Here is a 15,495-nt window from a genome sequence, read left to right on the forward strand (position 1 = left end):
CCCGCCCTGCCCCGAGCCAACATCCCCCCTTGGGGTACCTGAGGGCAGGTCGGGAGCGGGGCTGCGGCACGGCGTCGTGGGGCCCGGGGACAGGCTGTGCGTGGGGGACTCCGGGAGGCTCTCGCTGGAGGACAGCGAGTGATGGAGACCGGAGGAGAAGCTGCGGCTGGTGTGCAGGACCGACGACTGCTTGGAGATCTTCTTGAAAAGGGATTTTCTCCTGCTGGGGGGACAGGAATAACTCCTTAAAGCTAAAGTTAATCTCAAGTCTGCTGAGCTGGTGGCAGCAGAACCAGACCCCAGTGGACATACCAGTGTGGCAGATCCAGAGCATTCCCCCAGTACCTCACACACTTGGACAAATGCCATTTTATCCCTGTTTAACCTACCTGTCTTGGCCATCCCTTTTCCTGCTCTTTTTACTCCTCCGTGCCATTCTTGTCTTAGAGCTGTTTTTCCGTGCAGGCCCGATTTTAATGGAGGTGTTCTCCAGGGCAGTGGTCCGCAGGGCCACTTTATTCCCACTCTGGGGGATAGAAAACAAATCTTTGAGCACCAGACCCAAGCCAGCTCCTGCCTCAGCTGCCAGCAAAAGGCAGTGCCAGGGAGCTGCTGAATTGATGCCCTGGGAGAGCAGAGTGTCTCTGGTCACCCACCTTCAGCAGCAGTTCCACGACGTCCCGATGGACCAAGCCCAGCACGGACTCGCCGTTCACGTGTGTGATGAGATCTCCTGCCCTCAGCCCGGCCTCCTGCGCGGGGCTCCCCTCCTCCACACTCTGCAACCCAAACACAGTGATTTCATTTGGATGCAAGCTTCCTCCTGGGGTTTTCCCACTGGGAAAGGCACCACTAGACCTCAGGGCACGTACCCAGACCATGTGGTGGACGGTGTAGACATCGCTGTCGCCCATGTAGACACGGATGGCTCGCAGGGTGAAGCCATACTTCTTCCCCGAGCTGTGGATGATGATGGGTGGCCGCAGGCTGGCGATGGCCAGAGAGGAGTCTCGGCTCGGGGAGGAGTCCCGGGAAGAGGGGTTGGACGAGAGGGAGTGAGGGGAGATGGGGCTCATCAGGGCACTACCACCGAAGTCATCTGCAAGCAGAAGGAGCCAGCTCAGTTTGGCAAAACCATGTGACAGCAGCCATCCAGCAGGATAAACCACACAGCACACAGACCTGAGGTGATGATGAGGGACAGGGCAGAGACGGAGGCAGATTTGGGCACACGGCTGCCCAGGGAGGCTCTCTGCCTCTCTGGCATATCCTTCTGGGTGCTCAGCCGACGGCCCCCGCTCGGCTCCAGGCTCCGGGGAGTCGAGTTCTTGGTGCCAGTGCTGTTGCTCCGCAGGCGGATGCGGTTCAGGCTGACGAGGTCGGCTGCACAGAGGGGAGGAGGGAGAGTTTGGTGATGTGGAGAAGCCACCCCGTGTCACGCAGGACCCTGGCTGCCCCCAGAGAACCCCACACTGGTGCCCACTGCCCACGCACCAGATAATGCCGACTGCTTCACCGCGCCGCCAGCCCCCGCGTCCGAGTCTCCCACCACAAACTTGGGTCTCTCTGGCTTGGAGGACGCCACGCAAGGGCTCTCATCCTCTGAGGAGAAGGCAAACTTGGGCATGGTGTCCAGGCTGAGGGTGCTGGGCAGTGCGGTGGGGCTGCGGCTCCGCTCGTGCCGGGAGGTGTACGGCGTGGAGCTGCCAGACGTCCAGGAGCGGAGGCTGCGTGAGAAAAGCAGGAGGGCTCAGGACTACTCAAGGTGGGCAAGGGGGGTGGCACTGACCACTGCAGCACCCCCAGGACGTGTCCCACTGATCTCACTGAACCCTCAGAAATAACACAAACCCTCCAGCGCCATCACAAACCCTTGGTCCCAGCACAAACCCTTGGTCCCAGCACAAACCCTCAGGGTTGGCACAAACCCTTGGTCCTGACACAAACCCTCAGGGCTGGCACAAGCCCTGGGCACAGGCAAGAGCCCACACCAGCAGTGCAGCCCCCCTGACCACGCACCGGGGCTCGGTGCCTGCTGGCCGGCTCCTGTCCTCATCTCCCGAGTGCCGGTCCCACCGCTCCTCTTTGTCATCGCAGTGACTCCGGTCAGAGGAGGACAGGCTGAGGGTGGAGTTGACCGCCAGGAATTCTGAGCTGCTGTACACCTGAGAAGGAGAGGAGCCATCAGCAAGGAGCAGAAATTTGGGAATTTGGGCGCTCTGGCGTCAGCCAAGACACCGATGCTCGGCACAGCCACACTGTTTGCAGTGCTGAAGCATTTTGGATACTGCAGGAGGAGTATCCAAAGGAGGAAATATAATGCAGGAGGAAATGCCAGAGCATTTTGGAAACTAGAGCACCTTGCTGAAGCGGTGGGAGCAGGAGGAGAACTGCCCAATCTCCACTGAGGATTCTTCATCGTTGGTTTCCTCATCCTCCGAATCCAAGTGACGATACCTCTCAGAGCGAGCTGAAAGCAAGAGCCAGAGGGGGAATGGATGTCAACCTGCCTGCAACACCCCACATCCTGCCTGCAGCAGGGCCAGGTGGGACCTACACCCCCAGGATGACAGCCCAGTCCCAAATCCCAGGGGAGTTTTGTGGGGAGGAAGCTGGTAAGGGTGAGCAGCCTGGAAAGAGGATTGCATCTGTTTTATGACTTGGATTGTACAACCACCAGCTTCACTCAGGAGATTTCCACCCCCCATGGGAGCATCCAAAGTGCAGCTGGGATAATGGATTGGCCGAGGTGGAAGAGGGATGGGTTTGGCCTCACTGTCAAAGTAGCTGGTGTCGTCCTCCGACTCCAGCTGGGGAATGAACTCAGCCTTCTGCCGCAGCAGCCCGTTCCAGTCCAGATGGAGGAAGAAGGAATGATGCTTCACCTCATGTGCACCTCCTGCCAGGCAGAAAAACACATGTCAGGTATAGGGCAGGATCCAGGATGCTCCCACTCCCACCCCAAACAGCACAGTCTCTCCTCCACACAAAGCAAATGGCTTAAAAAAGATGGACAGGAGCCCTGTGCAGCCTTCCTGGGGGGAACGCTGAGCAGGAGACCTCCTCTGAGGACCCTCAGCATGGCAGGACATGCTTTGGACTCAAAACCATGCAAATTTGATGGGAATCAAGGTGCCAGGTGCCCTGAGGGGCCTGCTGTGCATACCAGTGCCCAGGCGCTCGAGGGGACACTGCCTCAGCAACCGTGTGATCAGGTCCTGGGCATCTGCAGGGAGAGCCTCGTCGCCTTCCGGCCACATAATTTCATCTGCAAGGAAAAAGGAACAGGGGTTTGGGGTGGCTGGAAGGGTTTGGACACTTCTGAGCAACAGGAAAGTCCCCTGGGAGCAGCAGCAGGGGAAGGGCCTCCCAAAGCGGGAAGTCAAAGCTTGAGGAGCCTCCTCACTGTTCAGCCAAGTGTGACAGGAAGGAATGCAGCTGCCCCTGTGTGAAAGGACAAGCCTTGGCTTCTGGGAACACAAACCTGCCCCTGACACTCACCACTGATGACCTGCCCGAAGAGCTCCTCGGGGGTGTCTCCGAAGAAGGGGACGCAGCCCACCAGGAACTCGTAGAGGATGATGCCCATGGCCCACCAGTCCACGGGCTTCCCATAGCCCTGGATGAGGATGACTTCGGGGGCAATGTACTCTGGAGTGCCACACACCTGTATGGGAAGCCGAGGCTGACACCTCTGCAGTGACCCTTGCAACAAATCCCGAGGTTATCTGAGACCCCAGTGATGGCAGGTCAGCCACGAGGAGCAGGACCTCCTACCTGCTTGTCCATGAACTCCCGCGTGTCCTTCTCCATGTGCCCTTCGTAGAGGTTCGTGGTCATGTTCATCAGGCCTATCTTCGACAGACCAAAGTCTGTCAGCTTGATGTGGCCCATGGAGGTGATGAGCAAACTGCAAGAGAAGACAGACACCCCACAATGCTGTTGTTTGCTTCTGGGGAGACCTGAGATGGACCAGCTGCACCCCAGGGCCTCTGATCCTGATGGAACGGCACAGAACCAGTTTCTGGGGAAAAAACCCCATTCTACCCTTCCCTCCTGGCCTTCCTTTCCCCTTCCAAAGCCACCCCCACCCTTGCTCAGACCTGACCCACATCCTCACTTGTCAGGTTTGAGGTCCCGGTGGACGATGCCGTAGTTGTGGAGATACTCCAGTGCAAGAACAGTCTCAGCAAAGTACATCTTGGCCATGTCAACAGGCAGCGGGCCCATGTTCTTCAGCAACGTGGCACAATCCCCCCCTGTGGGAACACAGGGGCCTCAGGGAAGGCAGCAAGGTCAGCAGGACCAGCAGGCTCCCAGCCAGCCCCTCTGAGCAGCTGACCCCCAGGCGTGGGGCACAAGCGCTCTCCTAGGTGACCATGGCCACCACCTTCATCAAGGAGATCAGGATCACAAAATCATCTCCTTGTCCTTCCCTCTGCTGCCTGGAGCAAAGGAGGTAAGGAAACGTCCAGGTGGTGTCCTTGATGGTCAGACTTTGATATCCTGCCCTCCTCCCCGTACCGTCCAGCCCCCAGTCCTGCTCTCACCTTCCACGTACTCCATGACCATGCAGAGGTGTCGCTTTGTCTCGAAGGAGCAGAACATGCTGACCACAAAGGGGTTCTCAGCAAAGGTGAGGATGTCCCTCTCCACGAACACCTGCTGGATCTGGTTCCTCAGGATAAGGTTCTGCTTGTTGATTTTCTTCAGGGCGAAGCGCTGCCGCGTCTCCCTGTGCCTTACCAGGTACACGGCCCTGGAAGAACAGCTGGACCTCAACACAGGTCCTCCAGCCACCACCACTGACCACCCCACACCATGGGGCTCAGACAAAGAGGGGCTTTGGAGTCATTTATAGATGGAGACAAGTGATAGGAAATCCTCAACTCACCCGTAAGCCCCATTGCTGATCAGCTTGATGGTCTCGAAGTCCCCCTCGCAGGGCTTCCTCCGCGGGACGGTGACTGAAGGCTGGCTCTGAGGAGTACATGGGTTTTAATGTAGGCAGGAATTCACTCAGCACCATCAGGTACCACTTCTAAGAGCTTCTTTCTGCCAGAGCCCTCTCCAGTCACAAACCCCAAACCAGAAGCTCAAGATGCTGTGCAGATCAAGAGCCCACACTGAACTCTGTCCACTCAAGAAGCCAAATGAAGGACTGTGAGATGTTCCCCATGAATACATCAATCACCCCTGGGGACAATCCAAAATGAACATCTCCCAGTCTAGAACAGCTGAAAGGAGCTTTGGCGTGTGGTGAGGCAGGAGGAAGCTGGAGGCAGCAGGTGGGACATGCAGGTGGGACCACACTCACCTCACAGGCGTCATCATTCTCCGGTGTAATGGTGTTCCCACTGTCAAAGTGATCCAGCTGCCCCATTTCTGCAGATGACAGGGATGGTTTTCACTTTCCTCATGCTCAACACCCACCAAAATCACCCCCTGCCCAACCACTCTCCCTCCAAACTCAGAGACCCCACAGGGATTTAGCCACATGCTTTGCTCGAGCTATCGTATGGAGAAATTCAGGTCATGACGTTAAGAAGTTCAACACGAGGTTAAACATTTACATAATTCTCTTTTTTGATAGTCATTCCTGCGTTCTCCAGGGATTATGATTCCCCCCCAGGGCCACGGATTAAGTGTTTTTGAGCTTAATCTGCTTTGCTGAACGTGTTGGAAGCAATAATAAGGGATGTGGGGTTGGCCAGAAGGACTTGGCCATCATCCTGGTCCTGCTGTGACCTCCCTGCTATGACACTGCTCAGCCCTACAGGTCTCCCTGACACCTCCCAGTGCTCAGTCGTGATCACCACTGGCCAAACTGGGAGTCCAAATCCTGCTGCAGGCCTCAGAGCCCCTAGCCCAAGTGCTTCCCTACCCTCCAGTGGGTCCTTGACAAGTCCCAGTTGGCTGATGATGTATCGGGGAATATCAGTCTTTATTCCCTGTCCAACTTTGGCATGGCCTTCTGCAGCTTCCAGGAGATGGTAAAACTCCTCTGGGTCAAATTCCTGCATGGGGAAAGCCAAGCACAGTTAAGGAGAGAGATATTGCAAAGTGAAACTTTTCCTCTAAGCCTTGCAGGTGACACCTGTAACAGGGGACAGGCCCTGGATGCATCATTCCCCCATCATTCCCCATGTCAAGGGTGATAGTAAAAAAAATGTAGCTCCGTGAGTTGGCTTTGGAAGAAAAAACTAAGGGAGATGAAAATTTCATCAGGAACCACAGCAAAAGGTCACTGCTTTAGAAATTCAGTGAATCAACAAAAAACAAAAAAGCCCTGAAAACCACAGAGCCATAGAATGGTTTGGGCTGGAAGGTTGAGCTGGAAGAGAACTTAAAGATCATCTCATTCCAACCCCTGCCATGGGCAGGGACACCTTCCACCATCCCAGGTTGCTCCAGGTTGTGTCCAACCTGGCCTTGGACACTTCCAGGGATCTAGGGGTATCTGGGAGGCTTTGCCTCCTCTCTGGGCTGGCACAGACCATGAAGGACAAGACAGGAGCTTCCAAGTCATACCAGGCACTCCAGAAGTCGGGCAGGGCGGGAGATAATGATCAGCAGCTTCCTCACCAACTGGTCAATGAACTTCACTTCCTCGCTCTCAGATCGCTCCTGAGCCTGTTGGGAATGGAGACAGAAGCCAGGTGTCTCTTGGTGGCCTCACGAGGTGACACCAGGCAGGGAACTGCCCCGTACTCACGTCTCGGAGCATCTTCTCCAGTTTCTCCTGCAGCTCCATGAAGTAGCGGGAGGTGATGAGAGCTCCCTGGGACTTGGCCAGGCAGTCTCGGGCCAGCTCGATGATCTGGTGGTGGATGAAGCCCAGCACACCATCAGCCAGGGGCAGGGTGCTGCTCGGGGAGAAGTTTGTGATGGTGTCCTGCAGGCGCTCCTCCATCTGGGCTGTGGCCTGCAAGGCAGAGGGGATGGTGATGGTCAGGAAAAAACGTCCCCGTGCCACAGGTTTGGCCAGCCAGAATCTCATCCTGCCTCCTGGATTGTGTTTGGCAAGACAGGATCTCACCCTACCACCTCCTGCACTGGGTTTTGCCATCCAGAATCTCATCCCACCACCTTCTGCAGCTCAAATATTCAGATACACATGTGAATATTTGGAGCCATTTTTTTATGTTTTTAATAGAGATCAACCTCTTGTCCTTGCTGAAATGGAATTATTGCCTTAGGGAAGTGATTTAAGGCTTGCAGTAGGCACTGTTTTTTATTGCTCAACCTATGAAATTAATTTCATAGCTGCACAGCAAACTTTATTCAAATTATTGACTCTTTTCATGATGTATTATGGTATTTGGGATGTGTTACCCAGGATTAAGTATTTTAGCAGTAACAAATTCATGGTGGTCACTGTCAAATGTGAGGATTTAACTTTGCTAAATCCTCACAAAAGGCCCCACCTGGGACCCACAAAAGTTCCTCCAAAGTCTCCAGAGCTCTCTGCCTGCTCATGTGATGGGGCACTTGTGTGGATGAGAAACCACAGGTTTATTATGTCCCCAGTGTCCCCAGGACCCCCTATGATCTACCCATGCATTCCATACTCCCACAGGGAGCACAGGTTGTTCTGGAGAAGGTTCCTGGCTGCCAGGATGCCACGGAGGTACCCACACACTCCACCCCCAGGTCCTGGCAGTTACCTTGGGGAACCTCTCCTTATAGACATGGTTCATCATCACCACCTCATTATCAAACGTTCCGCTCGTCCTTCCAGGGCTGCAGAGGGAGGAGAAGGGAGGAGTTAGGAGGTTCAAGTCATTTACACCTGTGCAAACAGCCACTAGTCCTGGAGAGCAGTTTGGTCCCTCCTCCCCACTCCAGGTGGTTAAAACTCATCCAAGTGGAGCCATCAGCCTTGGGCCAGCACTCCCAGCAGCCTCCCGACCACTGGAGGTTCCTGGGATGTGGTCTAGGGAAGCTTAATCCAGGTGGCCAAACAAAAGTCACTTGGAAATCCAGAACTGAGAGGCTGTTCCATCATCCACTTGGCTTTGAAGAACGAGCTCATCTTTCCCTTCCTCTGGAGCCCACAGTTTGTTGCCATCGTTGCCATTTTTGCAGCTCACCAACAAACAAAAAACCTGACCAAACCTTGTGGTGGACACAGCAGCCTTAATTAAACATGGTTTTCCTCCTTCCCTCACCCAACACTGCCCCTCCCAGGGCTCTGCCTGATGATCCCGTTATGCAAAGCAAGTCACAAGAGCAGCCAGCAACTCATTAACCACTATAAAATAATAAACATGGTGATAAAAACCAGCCCCAGCCCCAGCCCTGCCTCAGCCTTTGCTGTGCCAACTGCAGAACTGGCATCTCCTCAGTGAAAATCTCGCCACAAACCTGTCAGATAATTAATCTGATTTTAATGAAATTTCGGCCGGCAACACGCGGGGCTGTAGCTCTGCCTCTGCTAACAAAGAGGGTCAGGAGATTTTCCAGAGGGAAAAGAGGATTTAACCAAAACATCCCTTGCAAAAAGCACAAGCCTTTGGTGCTGGGCAATGTGGGTGGCTCACTGCACAAGGTGTGGTCCTGGAGCAGCAAACTGGAGCTCAGCAGGTACAATGCTATGGACACTGGCTCAATGCCTTCTCCAAATTTTCCTCTCTCCAGCCCACAAATGCCCATTCACCTGCACTCCTTGTGGGTTTTTGGTGGTTTTTTTTTGCAGAGGCAAAGGCCAGTCCCAGCGAGTAAAGGTGATGTTTTCTGATCCAAGCCCAGAAATGGGATTTTTATTTTTTAACAGCAGGTAAGCCATACAAGCATGGCCACTGCTTGGGCTTCTGCGTGGTGATCCCTTCCTCACCACCAAAATCATTCAGACAAGAATGGGCAAGAGGCTGCAAACCAACTACTGTGGAACAAATCCCAGTTTCTCCAGCTCCAGCTCTAGGATACAGGTATTGCCTGCTGCCAGGAGAGCAATGCCATGTGCCATCAGCTGAGAAGATGCTGAGAACCAGACCATGGAGCTTAGGATCACAGAACCATGGAATACTTTGGGACACCTTCCACCAGCCCAGGCCGCTCAGACCCTCATCCAACCTGACATTGAACATTTCCAGGCACGAGGCACCTACAACCTCAAGCCAAACTTTCTCCACTTCCCACAAGGAGAAAACCCATATTGGGGTTTGGGACAGGCTTAGCAGGACCAGAAACACCTCATGAGAGGGCAGAGGATGCCCTGGAGGTGCCAGCCCCCAGTGCAGTGTCCTGGGAGCTGCTGGAGGCCCCACCTGAGGCTCCTGGATCGTGGGCGCAGGCAGGGCGAGTGCCTGCCCTCCTCGTCCGTGACGCTCTCCGTACTGCGGAAATGCTTAGAAAGGAAATGCAGCTCGTCGGGGGTGGGCTGGTACGGCAGCTGGTGCAGGCGCTCCTGGGAGGATGAAGATGACTGGGAAGAGAGAGAGAGGGATGCAGGAGATCATTGGATGGGTCCCTGCTTGTTGGTTTCTCATCTCCTCTTCTTGCATTAGGGATTAAAGCACGCGAGATGCAGTTTTCTCGTGTTCGGATTCAGGTGTTTATTAATTCTTATCTAAAGGACAGTCTCACGAGTTGTGAGTTCCGGACAACAAGGTAGAAAATGGTTCTGTCTCTAACTCTTTCCATGGTCTTTTAAGTGCTAATTACCCAATAATGAGATGACATCTATATTATTTATGCTTTTAACCCAATAACTAACCACCCATGATCTGCAATGCAGAACTTTTCACCCGATTAGGAAAAAACACCCAAAACCATGAAGAAGGTGAAAGAATGCCCAAAATTCTCCATCCTGCTCTATATACATTGCTATACACTAAAATCTTAAATCCTAAGTTTTACACCCTGTGAGATCACACAATACTATTTAAACTACACATCCACAACCCCAGTGCTATCACTCAATTTTGGAAGCCTGTTTCATGGCCTCAAGTCAAATGTAGTGCTTGCTTGAGGGTCAGTGCCTTTTAGCACAGAAAGCCTGAAATTCTCAGCCTCCAGGGTTCCAACACGTTATTCCCAGCGGTGGGGTGGGAACCAGCAGGCCCCATGAGGGAAATATCCCTTGGAGCCTCTTAGGAGGCTGGAAACACTGTCAGACTGGGCTTGGGAGTGTGAAATGTGGAGAGGAGCAGTCTGGGGAGGTCTGCACTGCCCACTCCCAGCTCAAAATCCCCCACTCAATTCGGCTCCACTGAGCCCCATCCCTTCTAACTCAAATATCCTAGGTAGCTCAGTCCAGTCACACCCAGAGGATGCTGTAACTCCCAGGGATGCTCTAATGTCCAGGGATGCTGTAGGCCCAGGAACACTGTAAATCCCAGGGATGTGTAACCCCAGGGATGAAGTTAACCCAGAGATGCTGTACCTGGACACTGTAACCCCCAGGGATGCTGCAAGCCCAGTCAAGCCTTATGACTTTCTTGAAAGCTCATTCGGGAAGCAAGATGCAGATAAAGCACCATGGTTCTTTAGAACCCAGCACCAGGGAGCTTGGGAGGCATTTCACCAAAAAATGAGGTGTTTTAGGTTCTTATCATCCACTACCACGAGAAAGCAAATGTTACCGAGACCGTGGAGCTGGGGGTGTTGGTCCCATAGCCAGAGGAGGGTAACGAAGCCAGTGACCACCTTCTGCCATCAGCCCTGTGAGTGCAAACGTGACAATCACACACAGGGAAAAAAACGCAACATCTAAATGCAAATCAGCAACATCAGAGCCAAAAGCTGAGGAACAGGACACAGGCGTGGCTTGAGGAATAAAACCCTGAAACCTCTTTTCAGAATGGACTGAAATGGGGTGAAATAAGGGGCTTGCAGGAGAGGGGGCTGTTTTGCAGCCACAGTGTGAAGGGTCAGCAGACAGCAGGGTCACTGTGAAGGGACAAAGCTGGGGCTCTTGCAAATCCAGTTCAGACAGGGAAAAAAAAAAACAAACACCTGCGAAAGTCTGATTTTTAATTAGAACAAAATTCAGCCCACTGGGAGTTCTCTTGGTGAGAAACTGGGATTCCCAAAGACTCATCCTGAGACAGCAGGCGCCGAGGAGCAGCGCCTGGCCATAAACAGGAAGGGAACTGCTCATACGCAGGCAAATGCTTCCTCTCGGAGACGTTTCCGAGGGATGGGGACACGTCCAGGTCACGACAAGACCCTTCACCTCCCACTGCCATTTCCCGTGGGGGGGTCAAGGACAGCAGGAGCTGGCAGGGTGCCACATGCAGCTCCAGCACTGGCAAACTCCTGACCCCATAGCCTGGCTGTTCCCTCTGTGACAAGTGTGCAAACCATCCAAGAGCCTGCGGCGTTTTTCCATGGGACAATTGATGGGTTAAAATCAGCCACCCGCCCTCCATGTGCGCAATTAATTAATTAGTTAAACGGGTTTGGTGGCTGCATCTGAGGCGGCGTGGACTGGGGAGGGGATGCAGCACGATCTGTCTCTGTGGGGACCTGGATGAACATCCCTCCCTAGACATCTTCTGAGAATCCATCAGGAGTCCAAGGTGGGGCTGAATGCATGGCCAGGAGTGATGTATGGGAACAGAAAGATTTCTACTCCCAGAGCTGCAGGGAGCCCAGTCCTAGTGCAAGATTTCCCACCCAGGGATGCAAAGAATCACAGAATCCCAGATGGGCTTGCATTGGAAAGGACCTCAAAGACCCAGTCCCACTCTCTGCCATGTGCAGAGACACCTTCCACTTGACCAGATTGCTCTGTGTCCTGTCCAGCTTGGCCTTGAACACTTAGAAAAGATGATGTGGAGCAGACACCTCCCCAAAATGCAGCCCATGCCCATCCCTGGTACTTGCCTGTCAGTCCGAGGAGCATGGCTGGGGTGGCAGAAAAGACCAGTCATGGCAGAGGAAACACCACCAGGCCAGAAACCAGGCAGAAGAAAAGCAAAAATAAAAGCAAAACAAGTCACTTGAGATCAACAGAAGAGTTCCCTGATGAATGATCTTAACTAGTGAATATTCACTGCTCTGGGACAGGTTGGGAGCTCACCTGCGAGCAAAGGGGAAGTTGATGGAGGTGCTGGCAGAGAAGTTCCGTGGGCTGTCCAAGGGACTGCTCCCAGCTGCAGGGAGAAAGGGAGAAAATTCATCCCCAAACCCACCCCAGTACAATGTCCAGGGTGCTTCGGGCTGCTCCTTCAGGGGAAAGTGTGTAAGTCACTTCCCAACCTCTTTCCCCCCTGGAAAAGGCACCTGGCAGCCAGGAGTCAGTCAGCTGCTGCTAACAAGGTGTATTTGGGTAATTTTAGGAGCTGCTGAACCCATCCACTGGGATAATCCCTTACCTGTTGGCACGGAGAGCGGGGAGAGAGGCCGTGAGAGGGTGGGAGAAGGAGTGCCCACCACTAAACTCTTCCTATTGCTGCTTCGGCAGCTGGGGAAGAAAGAGAGAAAATTAATTCAGGGAATCAAAGACAGCCAGAGCTGGATGGGCTCAGGCATGCAAGTACCTGCTAGCACATGAATTCCTGTGCCAGGGAACACGGCTGCTGTCACCCCACTGATTACAGATCTCCTACCACAGGGAAGATTTATCCCCAGGCCCAGTGCTGCTGGAGATGGGCAGACAGGGTTATTTTTAACAAAGAACTGTCCCATCAAGGTCCCACTTCTTGTTTTGGCTCGCTGGGGAGAGCAGAGGCAGGAGGCCCCTTGGGCAACAGCAGCAGGGCAGGAATAGAAAAAGGGATGTAAAAGGAGGAAGCGGTGGAAATGCCAAGCAGACACAACCTGACCTGCTCCAGTGCATGGAAGATGCCCCCAGTTCCTATAAATCTCCCTGCCCTCAGTGGTCCCCATGTCACAGCAGAGAGGATGGTCCCAACCCCCTGAGAGTGTAGTGTCACCAGGAATTTGTGGGAATTTCAGCCCAGCTGGGCCGTGCTCTCTCCAGAAGCAGGAGGGAGCCACCAGGTGAAAAGCAGAACCAGCACCCTGACACCACAAAAATCCCCAGACATGCCATCCTGGCAGCACAGCCCAGCATCCCACAGAGCACCTCTGCAAGGCCACATCCACAAGTGCTGGGTCTGCACATCCCTGTCTCCATTCCCACCCTCCCAGCACACAAGGTTACAATCCTCATAGGAATTTTGTTTTTCCTTTCCTTTCAGCCCTGAGTCCAAGGCTGCCTTGCAAGAGTGGCTCAGCCTAAAAATCCCCACTGCTGCAGCCCCACTCCCACATTTCAACCCCATTTAAAACATGACAGGCTCATTTAAGCTCTCCTCCACTCTGCCAAGAGGAAACTGCAAATATCCACGGCACAGAGCAGAAGCTCAGGCACGAGGACAACCCTCCCCTTCCTCTATTTCCGCTTCCTCAGGCTGCAGATTCCGCAAAGACACCGAGTTTCCTCACCAAGCTGGGAACAGGAACCCACAGAGATGCTACTAATTAAAGGACAACATTTCACATCACACCAGGGCCACAAACACCCACAGCACTGAGGAGGTGAAATGGAAGCACAGGGATTCTCCACGGATCCCAAAACCAGAAGGGAGTGGCAGATGTGGCATCCAGGGTGTAAAAGACAGTGATTCACAACAGGTCCCTCCAGGTAGACACTGATGAACAGCCAGCACCAGCAAGGCATGGACAGATCTCCACACACATGGACAGAGCTCCACAGGCATGGACAGATCTCCACACACATGGACAGAGCTCCACACACATGGACAGAGCTCCACACACATGGACAGAGCTCCACACACACGGACAGAGCTCCACACACATGGAGAGATCTCCACACCTATGGACAGAGCTCCACACCTATGGACAGATCTCCACACGCATGGACAGAGCTCCACACACATGGACAGAGCTCCACACCTATGGACAGAGCTCCACACACACGGACAGAGCTCCACACACATGGAGAGATCTCCACACACATGGACAGAGCTCCACACACGTGGACAGAGCTCCACACGCATGGACAGAGCTCCACACACATGGACAGAGCTCCACAGGCATGGACAGATCTCCACACACATGGACAGAGCTCCACACGCATGGACAGAGCTCCACACACGTGGACAGAGCTCCACACACGTGGACAGAGCTCCACACGCATGGACAGAGCTCCACACACGTGGACAGAGCTCCACAGGCATGGACAGAGCTCCACACACGTGGACAGAGCTCCACAGGCATGGACAGAGCTCCACACACGTGGACAGAGCTCCACACACATGGACAGAGCTCCACACACGTGGACAGAGCTCCACAGGCATGGACAGAGGTGCACTCCTGACATCCAGCATCCCTCACCTCCCTCTGGCAATCTCTCCCCTGCAGGGCTCCTCCTGCTCTGGGCTAAAACCAGGAGCCCCAACTCTTTTGAAGGTCTCAGCCACCAGGGAAGCGGTTTGGGCCCCCCAGACCCCTCCTCTGCACCTTCCTGCACCCAGGATGAGGAGTGTCTGGGTGTCTCCTGAGACACACATCCTGTGGCTGCTCTGAGCTCACCTGGGGCTGCAGTGACTGTGGAGGGCTCAGAGGTTCCCCCTCAAGACATGAGCTGAGATGTTGGAGGGAGACAGAACCCTTCCCCTCCCTGAGTATTTGAAACCTTGACAGAAACCTTCCCCTCCATGAATCACAGAATCCCAGAATGTTTTTGGTTAGGAGGGAACTTCAGGATCATCTCATCCCACCCCTGCCATGAGCAGGGACACCTTCCACTCCCCCAGGTTACTCCAAGCCCTGTCCAACCTGACCTTGGGCACTGCCAGGGATCCAGGGGCAGCCACAGCTGCTCTGGGCACTCTGTGCCAGGGTCTCTTTGCCCTCACAGGGAACAATTCCTTACCATCTAACCCTACTCTCTTTCCTGCCTCCGGTGTTTGATTTTGTCACTTAAACACCGGCTTGAAGCCCAGTTAGAGCTGTGAACTGACAGAAGCCACAGCCTCGGCTCCGTGTGCCGGATGGGAAACCGAGGCAGTGTGAGCAGCCCTGCCCCGGCCCCGCAGCGGCACAGGAAGAGGTTTGGGAACCAGGAGGGCTGCAAAGAGCTGCCAGCAGCTCTGACACTGCTCCACTGCCAGCCCTGCCACAGCGACCGGGCTGCGTGTGTGTGTCCTGCAGAGGGGACAGCCCGGGCGACGAGGGGCTCACCTCTCCTCCCTCGCTTTCATTTTGGAAGTGAAAACAAACCTTTCGTGAAGCAAGTTCCAGTAATGGTGACACAGAGAGAGGCCGACGTTTCCTGTTTCCGTGCGCTCCACCCTCGGCTCCCACAACCATCCTGCGCCACTGTAACCCCCCTTCGTCTGACACATCATCTACAGCTGCTTCCCATCCTTCCCGCACGGAAACCTCGGCTACAAACCAGCCCCAGGGCAGAAATGAGCTGCCGAGCCCCGATGGCAGGCGCTGGGGCTGCTGCCCGCTCTGCCTCCATCACCTAATTGCACGTTTGGTACCAAAAATGGAGTGGAAAATCGCTGTCAG

At 54.3% G+C, this 15,495-nt stretch overlaps 1 protein-coding gene across 4 annotated transcripts in view; it reads right to left on the minus strand.

Moving 5' to 3' along the window:
- MAST3 (microtubule associated serine/threonine kinase 3) overlaps window positions 1-15,495 on the minus strand; it is a 30,365-nt gene that overhangs the window by 2,673 nt on the left and 12,197 nt on the right. For 3 of the 4 annotated variants that reach the window (XM_066336295.1, XM_066336294.1, XM_066336293.1), the window contains 25 exons: window positions 12,324-12,412; window positions 12,029-12,101; window positions 11,833-11,853; window positions 10,587-10,665; window positions 9,270-9,427; window positions 7,668-7,743; window positions 6,716-6,925; window positions 6,532-6,633; window positions 5,885-6,017; window positions 5,318-5,385; window positions 4,895-4,980; window positions 4,551-4,759; window positions 4,121-4,259; window positions 3,778-3,910; window positions 3,502-3,667; window positions 3,167-3,268; window positions 2,777-2,899; window positions 2,361-2,470; window positions 2,020-2,165; window positions 1,495-1,727; window positions 1,183-1,383; window positions 873-1,099; window positions 657-779; window positions 390-526; window positions 39-223 (listed from right to left, as the gene is read on the minus strand). In XM_066336295.1, coding sequence (XP_066192392.1) covers window positions 39-223; window positions 390-526; window positions 657-779; window positions 873-1,099; window positions 1,183-1,383; window positions 1,495-1,727; window positions 2,020-2,165; window positions 2,361-2,470; window positions 2,777-2,899; window positions 3,167-3,268; window positions 3,502-3,667; window positions 3,778-3,910; window positions 4,121-4,259; window positions 4,551-4,759; window positions 4,895-4,980; window positions 5,318-5,385; window positions 5,885-6,017; window positions 6,532-6,633; window positions 6,716-6,925; window positions 7,668-7,743; window positions 9,270-9,427; window positions 10,587-10,665; window positions 11,833-11,853; window positions 12,029-12,101; window positions 12,324-12,412 — 3,329 coding nt within the window. Of the gene's footprint in view, window positions 1-38; window positions 224-389; window positions 527-656; window positions 780-872; window positions 1,100-1,182; window positions 1,384-1,494; window positions 1,728-2,019; window positions 2,166-2,360; window positions 2,471-2,776; window positions 2,900-3,166; window positions 3,269-3,501; window positions 3,668-3,777; window positions 3,911-4,120; window positions 4,260-4,550; window positions 4,760-4,894; window positions 4,981-5,317; window positions 5,386-5,884; window positions 6,018-6,531; window positions 6,634-6,715; window positions 6,926-7,667; window positions 7,744-9,269; window positions 9,428-10,586; window positions 10,666-11,832; window positions 11,854-12,028; window positions 12,102-12,323; window positions 12,413-15,495 lie in introns of those variants that run through there. The other variant, XM_066336296.1, reaches the window with a different exon arrangement.

The sequence above is a fragment of the Sylvia atricapilla genome, chromosome 26 (assembly GCF_009819655.1).
Source record: "Sylvia atricapilla isolate bSylAtr1 chromosome 26, bSylAtr1.pri, whole genome shotgun sequence".
NCBI classification, from domain to species: domain Eukaryota; kingdom Metazoa; phylum Chordata; class Aves; order Passeriformes; family Sylviidae; genus Sylvia; species Sylvia atricapilla.